Here is a 16,516-nt window from a genome sequence, read left to right on the forward strand (position 1 = left end):
TGTCTGTCTCTCTCATTTTTTCCATTTGCTTATTTGTTTTGTTTCTTAAATTCCACATAGGCATGAATTCATAAGATATTTGTCTTTCTCTGACTTATTTCACTTAGCACAATACGGTCTGGCTCCATCCATGTTGTTGCAAATGGCAAGATTTTTGTCTTTTTTGTGGGTGAGTAATATTCCATTGTATACTACATCACATCTTCTTTATCCATTCCTCAGTCATTGGACACTTGGTCTGCTTCTATAGCTTGGCTTTTGTAAATAAGAATGCTATAAACCCCCAGCACAGTTTTCTAATCCTGCTGGAATTGTCAGTTTACTTGTCAGTCTCCCTCTAACCAGAAGTCCCACAGGGCAGGACACTATCATGTTCACAGCTGGGTTCCTGCTGTATAGAAGAGATTTGATAAATACTATGCCCATTTCCATAGGCATGAGACTGAAGTGCAGAGAGGGGGGTGGGTGACTGCTGGGCTCAGACAAAGTCCTAATGCTAGAAATTGATTCTGGGTCTTCTCTTTCCGCTCTCCTCGTCTTTGACATGACTTACCCGTGGGATCCCAAGTGATATTTCAGGGATGTCCGTAATGGTAGAGGATCAGGACTGAGTATGCTCGATGCTATATCCACACCTTTTTAAGAACCCATAATACATGTGATAATACACCGCCCCTCATGAGTTTACCTTCCTCCTTCTTCCTTTTCCTCATTCTAACTTCTTGGGACAGAGAGAACGCCTCATCAAATGAGCTGTGGTGTTAGCCTTTGGGTGTAACTGGTTGGGAGGGTGAAGTCCTCCTAAGGCTGAGTGCATGGGTTTGATTTCTCAACTAGTATCACCAGAGGCTTATTGTTGGCTTCAGCTCCGGATCGCAGCATTCCCCTCTGCTGGGGGCGTCCTCCCACAGCTGCCAACTTCGAGTTCCAAACTCAAGCACACTACAACCACTGGATTTCCCAAGTGACTGTGGCAGATCTGGAGAAGAGGTTATGTTTCTACTTAAAAATGTAGTTATTACTTATGGCATAGAAGATTTTGGGGGCTTAGGGAGCAGAGCAAGAACTTCATGGCTCAACCATAGAGACATTTCTTAACAGTAAACGTGCTCTTTGAAAATAAATAAAACCACTGAATTATTTCTCTTCCTTTTCACCCTTCGAAGAGATACACATATTCCATGTTTCAGGAAATGTCCATCTTTACAGTAATTTGGAAACATAATGTCAGTGAACCAAAAGGTCTTTGGTGGTGCACATGTTGAGAAATTCTTTTTTCTAAAGAATTTCCCCTGGGGTCTTTGACATTGGGGACAGCTAAATAAGTGTACCATTTCGATAAAATTAATGGTTCTTGTTTTGGGTGACCGGTCACGCAGGAAAAATTAGATTCTCTAGAAGGCTTTGGTTAACTTCGTAGCATGCCAAAATATTGGTAGTGTCGGCTAGATGAAAGCAGCAATCTGAGCCACATTGTACACCTCTGTGTCATCCAGAAACCCGAGCTTTCACTCACACAGCTAGGTTGGGTCTTCCTTGGTACACCTGGCTCGGGATCCAGGACCACATTTTGCCCAGTCCTTTTTTAGTCAAATAAGTGAGTTTGACTGCAGAATCGTAGAGTTTCCTTCTTAAATTCTGTGTATGTTGCAATGTTCATGAGCTGACTCTATCTCAGATGCACGAAATTACTTAAAAATTTCCTGATGGCAGTAAAGCAGTTGGTGGAGGTGGGCTGGAAGGCGTCATGGTGTGCAGGTGGGCACTTGGTTAGCCTGAGTTCGAATCCTAGCTCTTCCCTCTGCCTCCTTCATATCATCTCGACTCTCAGCCAGGGGTCCCTCATCTGATAAAGAGGGTTCAGTAATGGTTAATACCTCACAGGGGGAATGTGAGGATTAAATGAAATGATACATATAAACTCTTCAGCACTGTTCTTGGTATACAGTAAGTATTCAATAAATGCTAGCTATATTATGATAATCATTTTATTATGGCTACTGCTTTAAAAACATATTTTCTTGTGTTGTCTAAAGTCCCAGGTTAGTGCAACTGATAAGGATTGTTCAGAGATTTCCACCCATTTATACTCAAGGGAACTCATTTTGAAGATTTATTTTTTTTCATAATGCTACCTTCTCAAACCTCTCTGGCTTTCTACCATCCAGACCATAAATATTTGTCAGAGCCAGGTTGATTACTAATCATATGAAGCCTAAAGAAAATACTTGATATTTATTTTAATTATGGTTTAAAGAGCTTTCTGTACTATATAGGCATATAAAAATGCCTTGAAGTTAAAAATGAAGTAAATTTGAATAAGATCTCCAGCTTTTGGAGCTTTATGTACAGCAATATGATAGTCTGTGAAGAAAAAAGAAGTTTGTCAGATGATCAAGACTTCAGAAAAGAATCTGGTTTACACTGATTTTTTTAAAAGTCGGGATATGTAATCTGTCTCTTTTTTCACTTGTTCTTATAAATTGGAAGGAACTTCAAAGCCAAACAACATTTGAAGTGCTTTTGCCCTAATTTCTTGGAATAGTATACCTAAAGAAATGGTCCTTTGTGATGAGAGAGACTTAGCATTTCTCTTTCAAAGGAAGCCATCATTTTTCTAAATAAACTCTACTAGTTTGATGCTCTCTTCTCTGCTTGAAACACATTTTCTCCTGCCTGCCCAAGCAGGGTATTTGCTGAGGAGTGATCTTGGTATCTCTTTGTTCTCCCTATCTGATGTGCCTTTGATAGCGGATGGTTTCTCGTTCTTTGGGAGCAAATCCAGACGACCTGAAGGACCCAATTAAAATTAGTATTCCACGCTATGTGCTGTGCGGGCAAGGGAAGGACGAGCACTTCGAGTTTGAGGTCAAGGTAAGTGCCCCTTCTTTACTCTTCTGAAAGAATGGAGGCTTGAAGCTCCCAGGGCTTTCTCTGTCTTTTTTTTTTTTTTTTTTTTTCCATAAAGGGAGATGAAGCTACATGTGAACAGCTTGTTTTGTAACATATTGATCATGCCCTTCTACAGACTGGTCTGTGCCAAGTCTAGACTGTAGCACATGGAGAGGTTATCCCATAGAAGGTGGTGGTGGTTGGGGACTCAGGCAGACATGGAAGAAAGTTCTGGTCACTTGCCATCCTGGCAAGTAGGGTGACCAACCCTTGCAGGTTATGCAGGAGTTTTTGCTCTCGGCATTGGAAATTCCACACCCTGCGAAACCATTTGGTGCCAGCTGAAACATGACAGTCAGTCACCCTATCCCTGGGCTTAAGCTCGATTTTCTTATCTATACATATGGGAATAATAATGCTTATGTTACAAGGATATCAGCTCACATATAGTGCTGAGTCTAGTATCTGGTATATAATAATAAGTTATAAGCATTGCTTTTATTACTACTGCCGTTTTTTTGTTATTTCTGTTATTATTAATTTAGGAAGCTTTCCTAATCCGCTTTAGGCTTTATTTGATTTATACAACTTTTCAGGAAGAGATGTGCCTGCTTCCTTACATCATATTTTCCGAAATAATGACTTCATCTTATTCCTAATTTAGTTCCATTAACTCATAACACTTCATTAAACATTGCTGGATGCTCTCCCCTCCTCAAGGAATTAATGATGAGTCACCCTTCTTTATTTTCAAGCATCGGTGAGGTTATTGATGTAATGACGTCCACTAGGGTCATAGTCTGCAGCTGCATGAGGGTGTTCTTGGAGGTGAACCTCCACACTGGAAATCTGGATGCTGAGGTCTTCAGGCTCTGACTCTGCTGCATTTTGTTGAGTGACCCTGAGTCTTTACTTTCTCAGAGCCTCGGTTTTCTCATTGGTAGAATGGGGAAATTGGATCACACTGTGTTTTCCAAATTTCTTCTCAACAAAGACATTTGTTCAGCAGATACTGATGAGGAAGGGCACTGCAGAAATCGGACCAACGTGGAGCTGCTGTGGGGAGGGAGGGCGGAGGGAACCTGAAGCCAGCCCTACCACCCCCACCCCCCAGCCACCGACCACACCCCTGGGCCCTTGGGATCCTTCTCTCCCTTTAGGCATGTGTGTTCTTTCAGTCTTCCTGGAGAAACAATGCAAATGAGTCTTATGATAAATCAAGCTCCCAGATTCTTATTTCTATATACTGTTTTCCTTTTTATTTTTTAAACCTAGGCATTGATTTATTTATTTGAGGTTCCTGTTGAGAGTACATGTTGTCTGGGTGGTGGTGGTGGTGGTGGTGGTGGTGTTTTGAACTTCATTGACCAGATTGTGTGGTTTCTTATTCAAATGTTATGCCACGTCTGTGAACCAGTACTTCTCACTGCCCCGACTTAAAGCCTAATTCCTGCTCAGTTTCTTTTCTGTCATTTGAAATTGTGTGTGTGTGTGTAGAGCTCCCTTTGTACATACATGTTATATTGATATTTGTACATATATTAAAATAATTTCTGAAGGTATATGTGTTAATCCCATATATTTTTAAAAGATTTTATTGATTGGAGAGAGAGTGAGAGAGAGAGCATGAGAGGGGAGAGGGTTAGAGGGAGAGGCAGACTCCCCACTGAGCAGGAAGCCTGATGCAGGACTCGATCCTGGGACTCCAGAAACATGACCCGAGCCAAAGGCAGTCGCTTAACCAACTGAGCCACCAGGTGCCCCGATCGCATCTTTTTAATTAGAGGGTGAGGGCTAGCTTTTACCAGCTCAGAATTTGAATTCTCAATAGAGAACTCACAGCCCTGGAGGACATGTTTTGTTGATGCATAGATATATTTTATTATTTAAGACTTTTTAAAAAGATTTATTTATTTGAGAGAGGAAAAGAGTGAGAGTGCAGGGAGGGGCAGAGGGAGGTGGAGAGGATCTCAAGCAGATTCTCTGCTGAGTATAGAGCCTGTCATGGGGCTCTATCTCATGACTCTGGGATCATGACCGGAACCAAAACCAAGAGTTGACTGCTTAATGGACTGAGCAACCCAGGCGCCCCAAGATATATTTTATTTTAACAGATAAGTGTGTTAATAAAATATAACTATTAAATTGATTTCCTGCATAAAAGATAAGACATGGATAAAGAGGGTACTTAATTGATCTAGTGATCTCACTTTTATGTGGAACCTGAAAAACAGACCATGTTCACATATACGGACAACAGATAGGTGATTGCTTATCTGTAGGCAGGGTGGGGGGCAGGGTGAGATGGGTATATGTGGTCCAAAGTTATAAAATATGTCCTGAGGATGTCATTATAGATCGCGATTATAGTTAATAATACTGTATATTTGAAAGTTGCTGAGAGTAAATCTTAAAAAGTTCTCATCATAAAAACAAAAAAATATAACCATTCCTGTGTGGTGATAGAGACTCGTAAGACTTAGGAGGTGATCATTTAACAATACATAAAAATGGTGAATTATTACATTATACACCTGAAATGAATATGTTGTTAACCAATTATACTTCAATAACTCAAAAAAAGAAAAGAATGAGAACAAAAGCTGAGTTGATTTAAATAAAAATTGCAAGCAAATAATAGGTCAGGCCATATCAGATGTGGCCAAAATCGTGAAGATGCAACTGTGAAGGCATTTAGAGAACCCAGATACAGAAAATCATGTGGGACCTTTCAAAATCTCTGCTTCCACCTCAGAATATATAAAATCCAAATCTAAAGTGTTCAGCTTTCTTTGAACATAGCAAACCCAAGTTCTGAGAGCATGTCATTGTCTTGCTTCCTTTTTGTACTTACCAGGTGCTGTAATCAGCACCAGGAGAGGCCTGTGAGCATTTGCCTGGAGAATCCCCAATTCTCTGTGCAGGAAGGGCCACCAAACACATTCGCAGGTAGGTGTGCAGAACGTCTCACATTCTCCTGGGGATACTTGTTCACAGAAGGCTCAGGGCTTCAGTACTAGAAATAAACATGACCCAAATGTACAGTCCCTCTCTTGAACAAAACAAAAATGGCTGCACCCAGCAAACACATAGCTGTTGGGATAGTGCTGGGTGTGCCAATGTCCCGTCCAGGTTCCACCAGTTAATCTCCATAAAGACTAACTGTAGAGTAGGGACAAAGACACCGTGCCTGGCTGGGCTGGTGTGAGCAGCATTTGAATTTAGGTTTGTAAAGTGCTTAGAATGGCATCTGCCATTTCCTAAGTGCTGGCTGAGTGTTTATTTAAAAAAAAAAAAAGTAAACTTTTAATTTATTTTTTTAATTTAACTTTATTTTTTTAAGTGTTCCAAGATTCATTGTTTATGCACCACACCCAGTGCTCTATGCAATACGTCCCTCCTTAATAAGATTTTATTTATTGGGGTGCTTGGGTGGCTCAGTGGGTTAACCCTCTGCCTTCGGCTCAGGTCATGATCCCAGGGTCCTTGGATCGAGCCCCGCATGGGCTCTCTGCTCTGTGGAGAGCCTGCTTCCTCCTCTCTTTCTGCTTGCCTCTCTGCCTACTTGTGCTCTCTGTCTGTCAAATAAATAAATAAAATCTTTAAAAAAAAATAAGATTTTATTTATTTACTTGAGAGAGGGAGAGAGAGAGTGAGAATGGGAGGAAGGAAGAAGGACAAGCACTCTGTGCTCATCGAGGAGTCAGATGGAGGGCTCGATCCCACAACCCTGAGATCATGTCCTGAAACGAAATCAAGAGTCAGATACTCAACTGACTAAGCTACCCAGATGCCCCATAAAAAAAACAAATAAATTTTTAAAAAGCATGGGGACTGAGTGAGATTTTACCCTTGGAATCCTCTTAATGACTTCTGATATACAGTTGTGTCTTTGAGAATTTTGGACCTTTTTTTCATTTTGAAATTGAATTTTAAATTTTGAATTTTAAAATTAAGTATGGGGGCTCCTGGGCACCTGGGTGGCTCATGCAGTTAAGCGACTGACTCCCGGTTTCAGCTCAGGTCATGATCTCAGTGTCATGAGATTGAGCCCCGGGTCGGGATCCACATTTAGCATGGTGACTGCTTGGGACACTCTCTCCCTCTCCCCCTGCCCCTCCCCTCCTGCACTCACTCACTCTCAAATGAATAAATAAATCTTTTTTTTTTAAAGATTTTATTTATTTATCTGACAGAGAGAGAGTGTGCGCACACGCACAAGCAGGGGGTGGGAGAGCAGCAGGCAGAGGGAGAAGCAGACTCCCCACTGAACAGGGAGGCAGGCGTGGGGCTTGATCCCAGGACCCTGGGATCATGACCCAAGCTGAAGGCGGACACAACAGACTGAGTCACCCAGGTGCCCCGAACAAATACACCTTTAAAAACAATTAAGTTTGACAGTCTTTTCCATCCATTATCTGATTATATGATAAATTGGCAATGTTTTCTAGAACATACGGTCACACTTGTGTAACAGTTTGGCTACTACTAAAGTCTTTTCTTGGTGAACCAGTGGATGTAAGGTGGTTAAGGTAAAAAGTATTGTTTTTTTAAAGTCTATTTAGTTTTAGACCTTCTTTTAAGGAAAATCTGATGTTAATGTATATAGATATTTTATACTATTACACTTTAAACTTCAGAAAAATCTTTGTTGCTTCTTTTTTAAACAAAAATCCATTTCTTTTTTCTACCCTTTCCCCTTGATGGTCTTAAAGGTCTCCTGGGGTCCTGAATGCACCTGGCAACGCTCTGTGATCAGCAGGGAAGGGTCTTGACATCTGGTATTAGACCCCCGTTGACTGTATAACTTGCTGGTGGTTGCTGCCAGTTCACTTAAAGGGCCAAGCTGACCAGTGAACACACAGGGCCCCCTGGGTGCAAGTCTCCATGAGCTGAATTTGCAGGCCCCAGAGAGGGGACTGGGAAGAGTCACTCAATCGTGTAGCTGCCCAGAGTTCTCTCCACTTCTCCCTCACCCTTCCTGTTCCCTCTGCCTGCCCTTGCTGAGATAGAATTTGTTATTCAAGTCATGCTTTCTTGTAATCCCCAATGGGATAGTTCTAGTTGTATTGTTCGTGGCTGGATGAATAGTTGTAGTCGTGGTTAAGGTACTATTTGAGGTCAGATACAGGGAGTGGGATTTGGGTGGGGAGGGGAAGGGAGACAGCAGTGGTTCTCAAATGCTCATCTTCTGATCCCTGATCCATTCCATGGAGGTTTCCATCAGTGGGCTTTAAAATGAGAAAAATCGTGTTTTTCGTTAAACCAGAACTTAATATTTAATTCAAAAGGACTGTCTTTTTGTATCTTCTTTATTCAGGGGCTAAAACAGCTTTCTTTTATGGAGTAACTCTGAGAATAGATATATAGTGTTTTGTTTTTTGGTCACATTTAATTTTTTCAGTCAACTTTGTTAAGGTGTAATTTACATACAGTGAAGTGCACACATTTTAAGTGTACTTTGATGAGTTTTGGCATGCCTACACTCATGTAGCCAGCACCCCTATTAGGACTTCAGACTTTCATCATTCCAGAAAGATTCTAGGGCCCCTTTATACTCAGCGCCCTGCTCTGAGTGAGCTCTGAGCTGCTTTCTGTAACCACAGATGAGTTGCGCCTGTGCTAGCGCACCGTGTAAATGGGAACGGGCAGCATTTACACCTTTGTGTCTGGATGCTTCTGTGTAGTCTGATGTGCTGGAGATTCATCCCTGTGGTTGACTGTAACAGAAATTTGTTTCTTTTTATTGCTACATAGCATCCTGCCTGTGGATATATTACAGTTTGTGGAATGGTGTTTGTTTTAGTGACCTTATTTGACGCCACAGAAGGTTGTCATCTCTGTGATGCACTCCTTCCATCCCCCACCTCCTTATTTTACTGATCCTTGAAGGACACGTGCCTAGGCATCCCAGGGTAAGGGCATCCATTCCCGTGGCCCTTGCAGTGATCCCTCCCAGCAGGTCGCAGGAATACAAACCCTCTGGGACTGTCCACATTCTTGCCAAGAGATGTATGTCTTGCTGACTGCTGTCAGAGACGGATGGAGAGGTGGGGAGTGGTGCCAGTCTGGCTGCTGTCTGAGAAGCCGAATATGGTTGAATGTCACCTGCTGGCCAGCAGAAGGTGCCTGTGAGGAGTGTGCTGGCCCTGAACTGTGGCCGCACAGGTTATCCCACTGACCGGACTACCGCAGCTGTCTTAACACCCCCGTGTCAAATGCTTGTCCGCAATTGATACAGGAAATCAGTTACAACTGTGTTACAGTTGCCGTTTTCAGTGAGCCAAGACCAGAGTGGAGAGAATTTAATTTTTAAATTATATTTCAGCAGGATACAAAACACCTGGGAAATCTTGTGGTTAAGTTCAACAGAGGCTGGCATACTCTTATGTTCGAGAAATAAACTGGTGTTTCTAGAATTGTTTTAAACTCTCTGCCATTTAACTTATGTATTGATATTATAGTGTAAAAAACATAAGCCAACACTGTTGTTTTATTTTTAATATTTTGTTTCCTGAGAATTTTTATTCCTGTAAAAACTGGAGGTGATCTTACCAGGAGATTGTCTTCCTGTCTGCTTCCTAGAGTGGGGACTTCTGCAGTAGGGCCCCTCCCCTCCCACCCATTCCCTCTCCTGTTACCCTGTTTCCTCCCTTCAGAACAGATGTCACAGCCCATGGTCACATGGTTTTCTTGCAGTCACTGTCATGTTTATAGCAGGTCTTCTCTGGAGATGTAAGCCCTTGGGCCCTCATCACTGAGTCATCAGCCCTCCCCCAGGCCAGGACTGGTAATGGTCACGCAGAAGAGGTCACTCAACAATATGACCCACACAAGTCTGCCACTAGGTGCTCTCACTGGTCAGAGCCTGGGTAGAGCTTCGGGATTGTGTGACCATGTGCCCTTTGTACACAGCCCCCGACGGGCTCCCCATGCTCTCAACTATGCTGCTGGATTTCAGTCACTGATCAGGCATCCCACCCACTGGTTTCCTCATGACATGGCTGCCTCTCTGGTCGTCCAGGGCAAGGACCGGCAAATCAGGCTCCTGGACTGTGTCTGCGTGCAAGAGAGCCAGTGCCTGCTGCCTCCCGCCCACCTTCTCCACTCCACCCTCCCACACGCCAGCACAGATCCCAGCTCTGATGGTCTCCAGCACCCACAGAGGAGTTCAGTTCTGTTCCGTTCTGCACAGAGGAGTAGCCCTCAGCCCACCGTCCACCCCCTGGACATTACTCTGGGCACCCCAGCCACTTGCTCAGGAAGCACGTGTTCTGGAGTCTTCTATAAGGAGCCCTCTGGCGCCCTAGTCATATCCTCCCATCCCCAGGCTGTTCAGGAAAGGACAGGGCCCTGCCTTTCTTCAGGTGGTGGCAGGAGATAGGCCCTTTTGTGCAGAATCACTTTGGTCCACTTTAGAGCAAAGGAGCACAGGACTACACACTTCACCCCGAACACATGATGTCCAAGACAAAACTGTTCCTCATTTTAGTCATCTGATTTTGGTGGAAGGTACCTCAGGGACAGTCACCTCCTTTTGCCCCCAGATGTACCTCATTTTGTTCTGACTCAGGGTCGGTGGCCTGAGGCGGAGAGGAGAGGCAGAGGGACCGAGGGAGGCCTGAGAGCAGGGCAGAGTAACCTTGAGGAAGCCATTGGGCACAAGCCTGTAGGCTTCTGCCAGTATCCCCTGAGCGCCCTGCCCAGGGCTCTGCCTCATTGCTGTCACATGAGCTTAGGTACGTGAGTCCCCCTTCTGGGCTCAGTCGGTGCTGCCCTGGAGTTGGGAGATGCTTAGTGCGAGAGCCCTTGGGTCCACCCGGCCCTCCATAGGCAGGAGCCCCTGAAGGTGAGATGCGGCAGCGGGCAAAGGGTCACCTGCCAGGGCCCTCAGGGCCAGGGCCCGACAGAGTTGTGCAGCAGTATGAAGGCAGCTGGAGCAAACCAGCAGAGGCAATGGAGGATGAGCTTTATTTTGCCCAAACAGAATTTCAAAATGTTTACTGAGTTGTCACCATTTCAAACTTGGGAGATCTGACAGGGAGATCCAAATTCCCCACGTTTTATGTAAAACACCAGAAAATGTAAGAACCCTGGACTGGTGTCCCAAAGGGCAGCCCTGCTTGGGGCCAAACAGTGGCTCCTCTTGAGATGGTTCCTGTGCCACAGACTTCACGGCTCCTGGTCAGAGGGGATCGCCTGAGGGAATGGTACACGCCAAGTCCCCACTACACAAAGAGGCTTACATACCGAAGGAAGGCTCTGATCACCCAGTTTATTAAGTCAGTTTAAACAAACACAGAAGCAGGAGGAGGCGGGGCAGGTAGATGCGAGGAGGGTGGGGCCGGCAGGGGAGTGGCCTGCACTCTCTGAGCTCAGGGTCACCCCACATTCTCCTGCTCTATCTCTTTGCCACTGCAACCTCTCCCGCTCTGCTTGCCAGGACTAGAGCTGTGAGCAAGGTGTCTCCGTAAACACGGGGCATGCAGAGGCAGTGCACACTCGCTGCATGGCAGCACACCTGGCCGGTGGCCTGGACGGCCTAGGTTGTCACCTGCACTTCTTAGGTAGAGCACATGTGGACTCAGCATGGGATCAGCTCATGGTCCCCAGTGGTGTTCATGCGGGGCTGCGTTAGCTGTCGGTCCTGAGCAGGCATGATTGTGACCTAACACTTTCTTTCTCTGGATGACGTTCAGATCTGTTCCCTTATATTTCTCTGTTCTGTCTTTCTCTGACATGCCCAAGAGGTTTTAGGCCCTTATTTAGTGTGTCTTATGAATTCATTTGTATCTCGCAAGCTGCTTGAGTACAGGCTCTGTTCTGTCTGAGGTTTACCTATATCCCCTAAACTGCAGCTTACTTGCTGGCAGTGCTTAGCCTGTCTGATGACTTCATCCATCCTCTGTAGCGGAATTGAGAGTGCTCATGTAACTTGTAGACTCCCGCTGTACTCCCTGTGGTCCGCACCCCCGCACTCGTGGAGCCTCTTGGCATTGTTTTCCTCACTGAGCCCTGTAGGCCAGTTGAGTTTGCAGCCTCTCCTCAAGGGAGGACACCGTCATCCATCAAGCACCTTCTTTGGCCCAGCCTCTTTGCCAGACATTTCCACATTTCCACAAATGTGCAAACTGTACCAAAATGGGGGGGGGTATTATTTGCACTTAATAAATTAGGAAATTAGGAATGACTTGCTCAAGGCCACACAGCTAGTAGGGTGAACCAGGTACCAAATACCCATCAGATCTGAGAACTCTGAGCCATGCTGGTGCCCTTGCTTATTCATTCTAATGTGCCTTTTGCAATTTCACTACATTCTGCACTTCTTTGAAGTCGAGGCCATATTTTAGTGTTGGTCTAAACATGGTGACCATTTCCACATCCTTGCCCAAAATCTGCTGTTATTTTTGTATGTATTTTGATTTTTTATCTTGAGTTCTGGCCAAGTTGCAGGCACTTTGTAAATTGGGGGTCTTACTGAGTCTTTGAGAAACCTGGAGAATTTGATGGTGGATCGACCTGCCAGGGAGTGTGAAAAGGAAATGCCCAGAAAATTTGCAGTTTGAGAGTTGAAGCAATCACATTTATAGTCAGAGAAATTTCTCTTTATTTGGCAGAACAGAAATAAGAGCCATTCCAGTCTATTAGATAAACTACGCACACATACATCTTTTAGAAATACTCCCGACTTGATAGAATATAAATGTTCAGAAGGATTTGTGTGTTGGCATCTGAGTCTCTGCTTATTAGTAACTTGATAGATGATCTCCCTGCATGTGTATTAGCACAGCTGAGACAAATGGAGCGTTGCATAAGCCGTGGTCCATCTAGATCCCAATATTCAGTTTGTGTATTATTTTCAAACATAAATAACAAGTGAAAGAAATAACATTGGGACTCGAAGAATCATATTTTATCCTGTTTTTTTTAAGCACCCTTTCATGTCTCTGAAAACTTTGTCTTTCACTGAAAAAAATTAAGAAAAAACATTTTCCCTTTTTTGCACAAAGCAACTAATCTTTTATATCACTTTCACTTGAGCAGTTGCGTTTGTCTTCACAAAGTAAAGGCTGCATGTGTGAGAAACGGCAAAGAAGAAATGAGATTGACTCCCAAGCACCAAAGGAAAGCAATCACTGTGTTGTGGCCATGCCTTGAATTTTCATTTCAAATATGTTTTTCCTTATAAGAATATATTAATATTTTGTCTTCTATAACTTCAGAATTTGGGGGGTTTTGCATCTCTTCCTGAAATAAAATTGGTTTTATTGGATTCCCCTCTTTGCAGTTGCTGCCCAAGGATACCCCTTGCCTTTCCGTCGTGCATAAGAAAAGGCCTCTCTTTAGGAACATGATCATAGTGCAAGGAGTTATCATTTACTGGGCACCCAGACACCCTGCTGGTTGTTTCATATGCTTTTCTTTCATCTGTAGGTTAGTATCGTGAGCCCATTTCAGAGATGAAGAAGCTGAGGCCTGGAAGGGTTGTGTGATAGAGCCAAAGTCGCACAGCTAATTAGTGACTGGGCTAAAGTTAGGATCCAAGTCTGTCTTAATCCAGAGTTTTTCATTATTCCATTCCCCAGTGATGCCTGGTAGAGAGTTTGCATTCTGGGCTTTGCCTCTGAATATCTTGGTAATTTGAAGGAAGATTGGTTAGGCTGTCATTCTCGCAATTTCCCACAATTTTAAAGTAGGGTAATTTTCCCTATTCCTCACTGGTTTCACAGAGGTGTTAGGGGAAGGGAAAAGTACTTATTAGTCATGATCTTGGATTTGAAAGGCATCTGTCTTATCAGAATCTTAGAGTCTTCTTACATTCTTTCAGATTTACCTTCAAACTACTAGACAGAGTAAGTATACTAAAATAAATGGTATTATCCCAATTTTGAAGGTGCTGAAATTGAAGCATAAAGAAATCATAATTTCTAGTTATTGCAAAAGGCTGAGACTTTGGTCAGCTAGAAAGCGCTGTTTGATTTTGTACCACTTAATGGTTATGTAGATACTGTGTAACTCAGCAACCAGCTGCTAGGCTCCTTTCTTCATGGCAAGCCATATTCAGACTGGTCTGGAAACCAAGGGCTCTGAGGTACTTCCTGTACTTGTTGGTGCTACATCTATGTAGAAGGATGTCCGGGGAGTTTTCTGGTTAACAGGGCTGAATAATCTTATATCTGTGTGGGTCTCCTACTTTCAGAAGTTTTGATTCTCCAAGCTCCATTCGTCTCTCCTGTCGGTGTCACCAGTAGTCAGCAGATCTAGGATTGGATTATAGATTCCTCTCTCCTTGCCCAGTGCTCTGGCCTTAAGACCGTGCTCCTGCTGCTAGGGCCTGACTTCTTGTCTCAGGAGCTTGAGAGGTAGAATTCCCAGTTGGTAGGCTGCTGGTTCCTCGGCCGCTACAGTGGAGGAGGATGCCTGCTCACTACCGATCTCAGGATACAGTCTGCGGGCATGTTTCACCTGGCAGCTATTCCCTTGCCTCCTAGATGGTTGCTGACACAGTGTCTTTTCCTTTGTGTCCACTTGGCTACAGAGCTCAGCACTCCTTTCCGTTTCTCAGAAAGAAAGGTATATAAACTCGCCTGGAACTTCCCTAGGGAAACCAAGGAAGGAGGTGCACTGCACATCTCAGAGCAAATAATTGAATATACCCTGTTCTCTAATTATGTTCTCCCAAAACCACCAGCCTTCCCTCCCTCTGCTGCCTAGATATCCTTTGAGAGCTCCAGGGCTGCCCCCTTGCTAAGTGGAAAGATTCAGCTTCTGTTCCTAGGACCCACCCCCTTAAAGGCAACTTAGAGACCACCTTTTGTTTCTTGATATGTTTTACTTCTTTTTTTTTTTTTTTTAATTTTTATTTCTTTGACAGAGAGAAATCACAACTAGGCAGAGAGGCAGGCAGAGAGAGAGGAGGAAGCAGGCTCCCTGCCAAGCAGAGAGCCCCATGCGGGGCTCGATCCCAGGATCCTGGGACCATGACCTGAGCTGAAGGCAGAGGCTTTAACCCACTGAGCCACCCAGGCGCCCCGATATGTTTTACTTCTTAATGTGTATTCCCCTTACCTTTCTTACCCCAAACCTGTCATCATGCTATTTCTTCTATATCAGCAGACTTCTGTCTCCAAAGGAATTAGATAAATAACATTTTCTCTTTATTTTATAATTCTCTACCCTCTCCCGTTATCTCCTGTAATGCTTACTTTCTAAAAACTTGCAACAGTTAACAGGTAAGCCAGAAAAGGACTAAAATGCAGGTCTTTCCACTGCCCACATTTCAGCATAGAAAGGGAACTAGGAAGTGCAGCAGAAGAGTGTTTATTGAAAAGAGACTCTGGGCTCTACTGTCTCCATTATGCGTTCATTTATTATTTAACAAATACTCATTTGGTACATGTAACATAGTGTTGTTGTTGTTTTTTTTAAAGACCATGCTGGAAGTATCAAGATACTGAGGAACAGGAAAGATGAATAAATAGTTCATGTACTCTCTGGTCCACTAAGGGGGGGGTGGGCGTGCAAAAACTAGAACAATGCAGAGCAAAAGGGCAGTGGAGAAGGAGCAGTCAGGAAGATAACATCTTTGTTTACCTGAGGAAGATGAGTGGATTTCGTGACAAAAGCCTGAGCACAGACAGAGACAAATGATCTGGGTAAGAGGAAGCAGTGCATTTGGAGACCAGCCTTGGGGAGTGACTCTCCTTTAAGTAGAGGTGAGTGGGAACAATGAAGTGAAGGTGAAAGTGAAGATGAAGAAGTTGGGGAGGGAATGGGGAAGATGGGAATGAATGTGGGAACAGTATCATTTTGAGACCCGCTGAAAGGTGCTCAGGGCGTTGGTCTTGGGTAACCCTGTTCACCTCTTTAAAACATAATCATTGTCCTTGAGGATTGAAAATCTAGAACGTCTTGAAATACTCATTGCGGAGAATGTAATTTGGAGGGATTTCCAAATAGGAGTAACCCTGTTGAGTCAAAATAGCATAAATTGCATACATTCTGCTATCATGGGGGCAGCACACTGCAGAGAAAGCGGATACCAGAGACTGCCTGATTTGGGGGAATTATTCTAATGTGTCCCAGAAGGTCTGGGGAGCTAGGGAAATGAGGACTTGGTCCTCCAGTGGTGGGAAAAATGACCTGGAGCCCAGCCTGGAACTGGAGGAGGCTGAGGGAGCAGAAGGGAAGAGATGAGTTAAGAGACCAGAAGGGGTTTTGGGCAGTTCCAGTGAAGACAGGCAGCGGACTCCACAAATGTAGGGTGAGTGTGCCCATCGGAAACACTTTGAAGAACTTTGAAGAACTGGCCATCCTAGAGGTCCCAGAGCAAGGACGTAGAGGATGATGGCAGGCTGTGGTGAGTGAGGTGTTGGTCTCTTTCCAGTTTGTGACAGTTCTCTGAGCTTTTAACTAAGTCTGCCATACTAATACTTGCTACCATACAGATTCCAGTATTTATAATATATTTCATGTTCCCGCAGACATGTTCACAGTTCTGTGGCTGCAGAAGACTATATTTTGCACAAATCTGATAAAACTCTAGTATAAAGTTTTAGTATAAAAACTTGTAGTGTCTATTAGGTTGGCATCTGACTTACTAAATAGAAGGCATTTTATTTTT

At 43.9% G+C, this 16,516-nt stretch overlaps 1 protein-coding gene across 2 annotated transcripts in view; it reads left to right on the forward strand.

The window, feature by feature from the left end:
- Nucleotides 1–16,516, forward strand: part of KIF16B (kinesin family member 16B) — a 279,293-nt gene that overhangs the window by 201,625 nt on the left and 61,152 nt on the right. For both annotated transcript variants that reach the window (XM_045981079.1, XM_045981080.1), the window contains one exon: nucleotides 2,752–2,874. In XM_045981079.1, coding sequence (XP_045837035.1) covers nucleotides 2,752–2,874 — 123 coding nt within the window. The remainder of the gene's footprint in view (nucleotides 1–2,751; nucleotides 2,875–16,516) is intronic.

This window comes from Meles meles, chromosome 16, assembly GCF_922984935.1.
Source record: "Meles meles chromosome 16, mMelMel3.1 paternal haplotype, whole genome shotgun sequence".
Lineage (NCBI taxonomy): Eukaryota > Metazoa > Chordata > Mammalia > Carnivora > Mustelidae > Meles > Meles meles.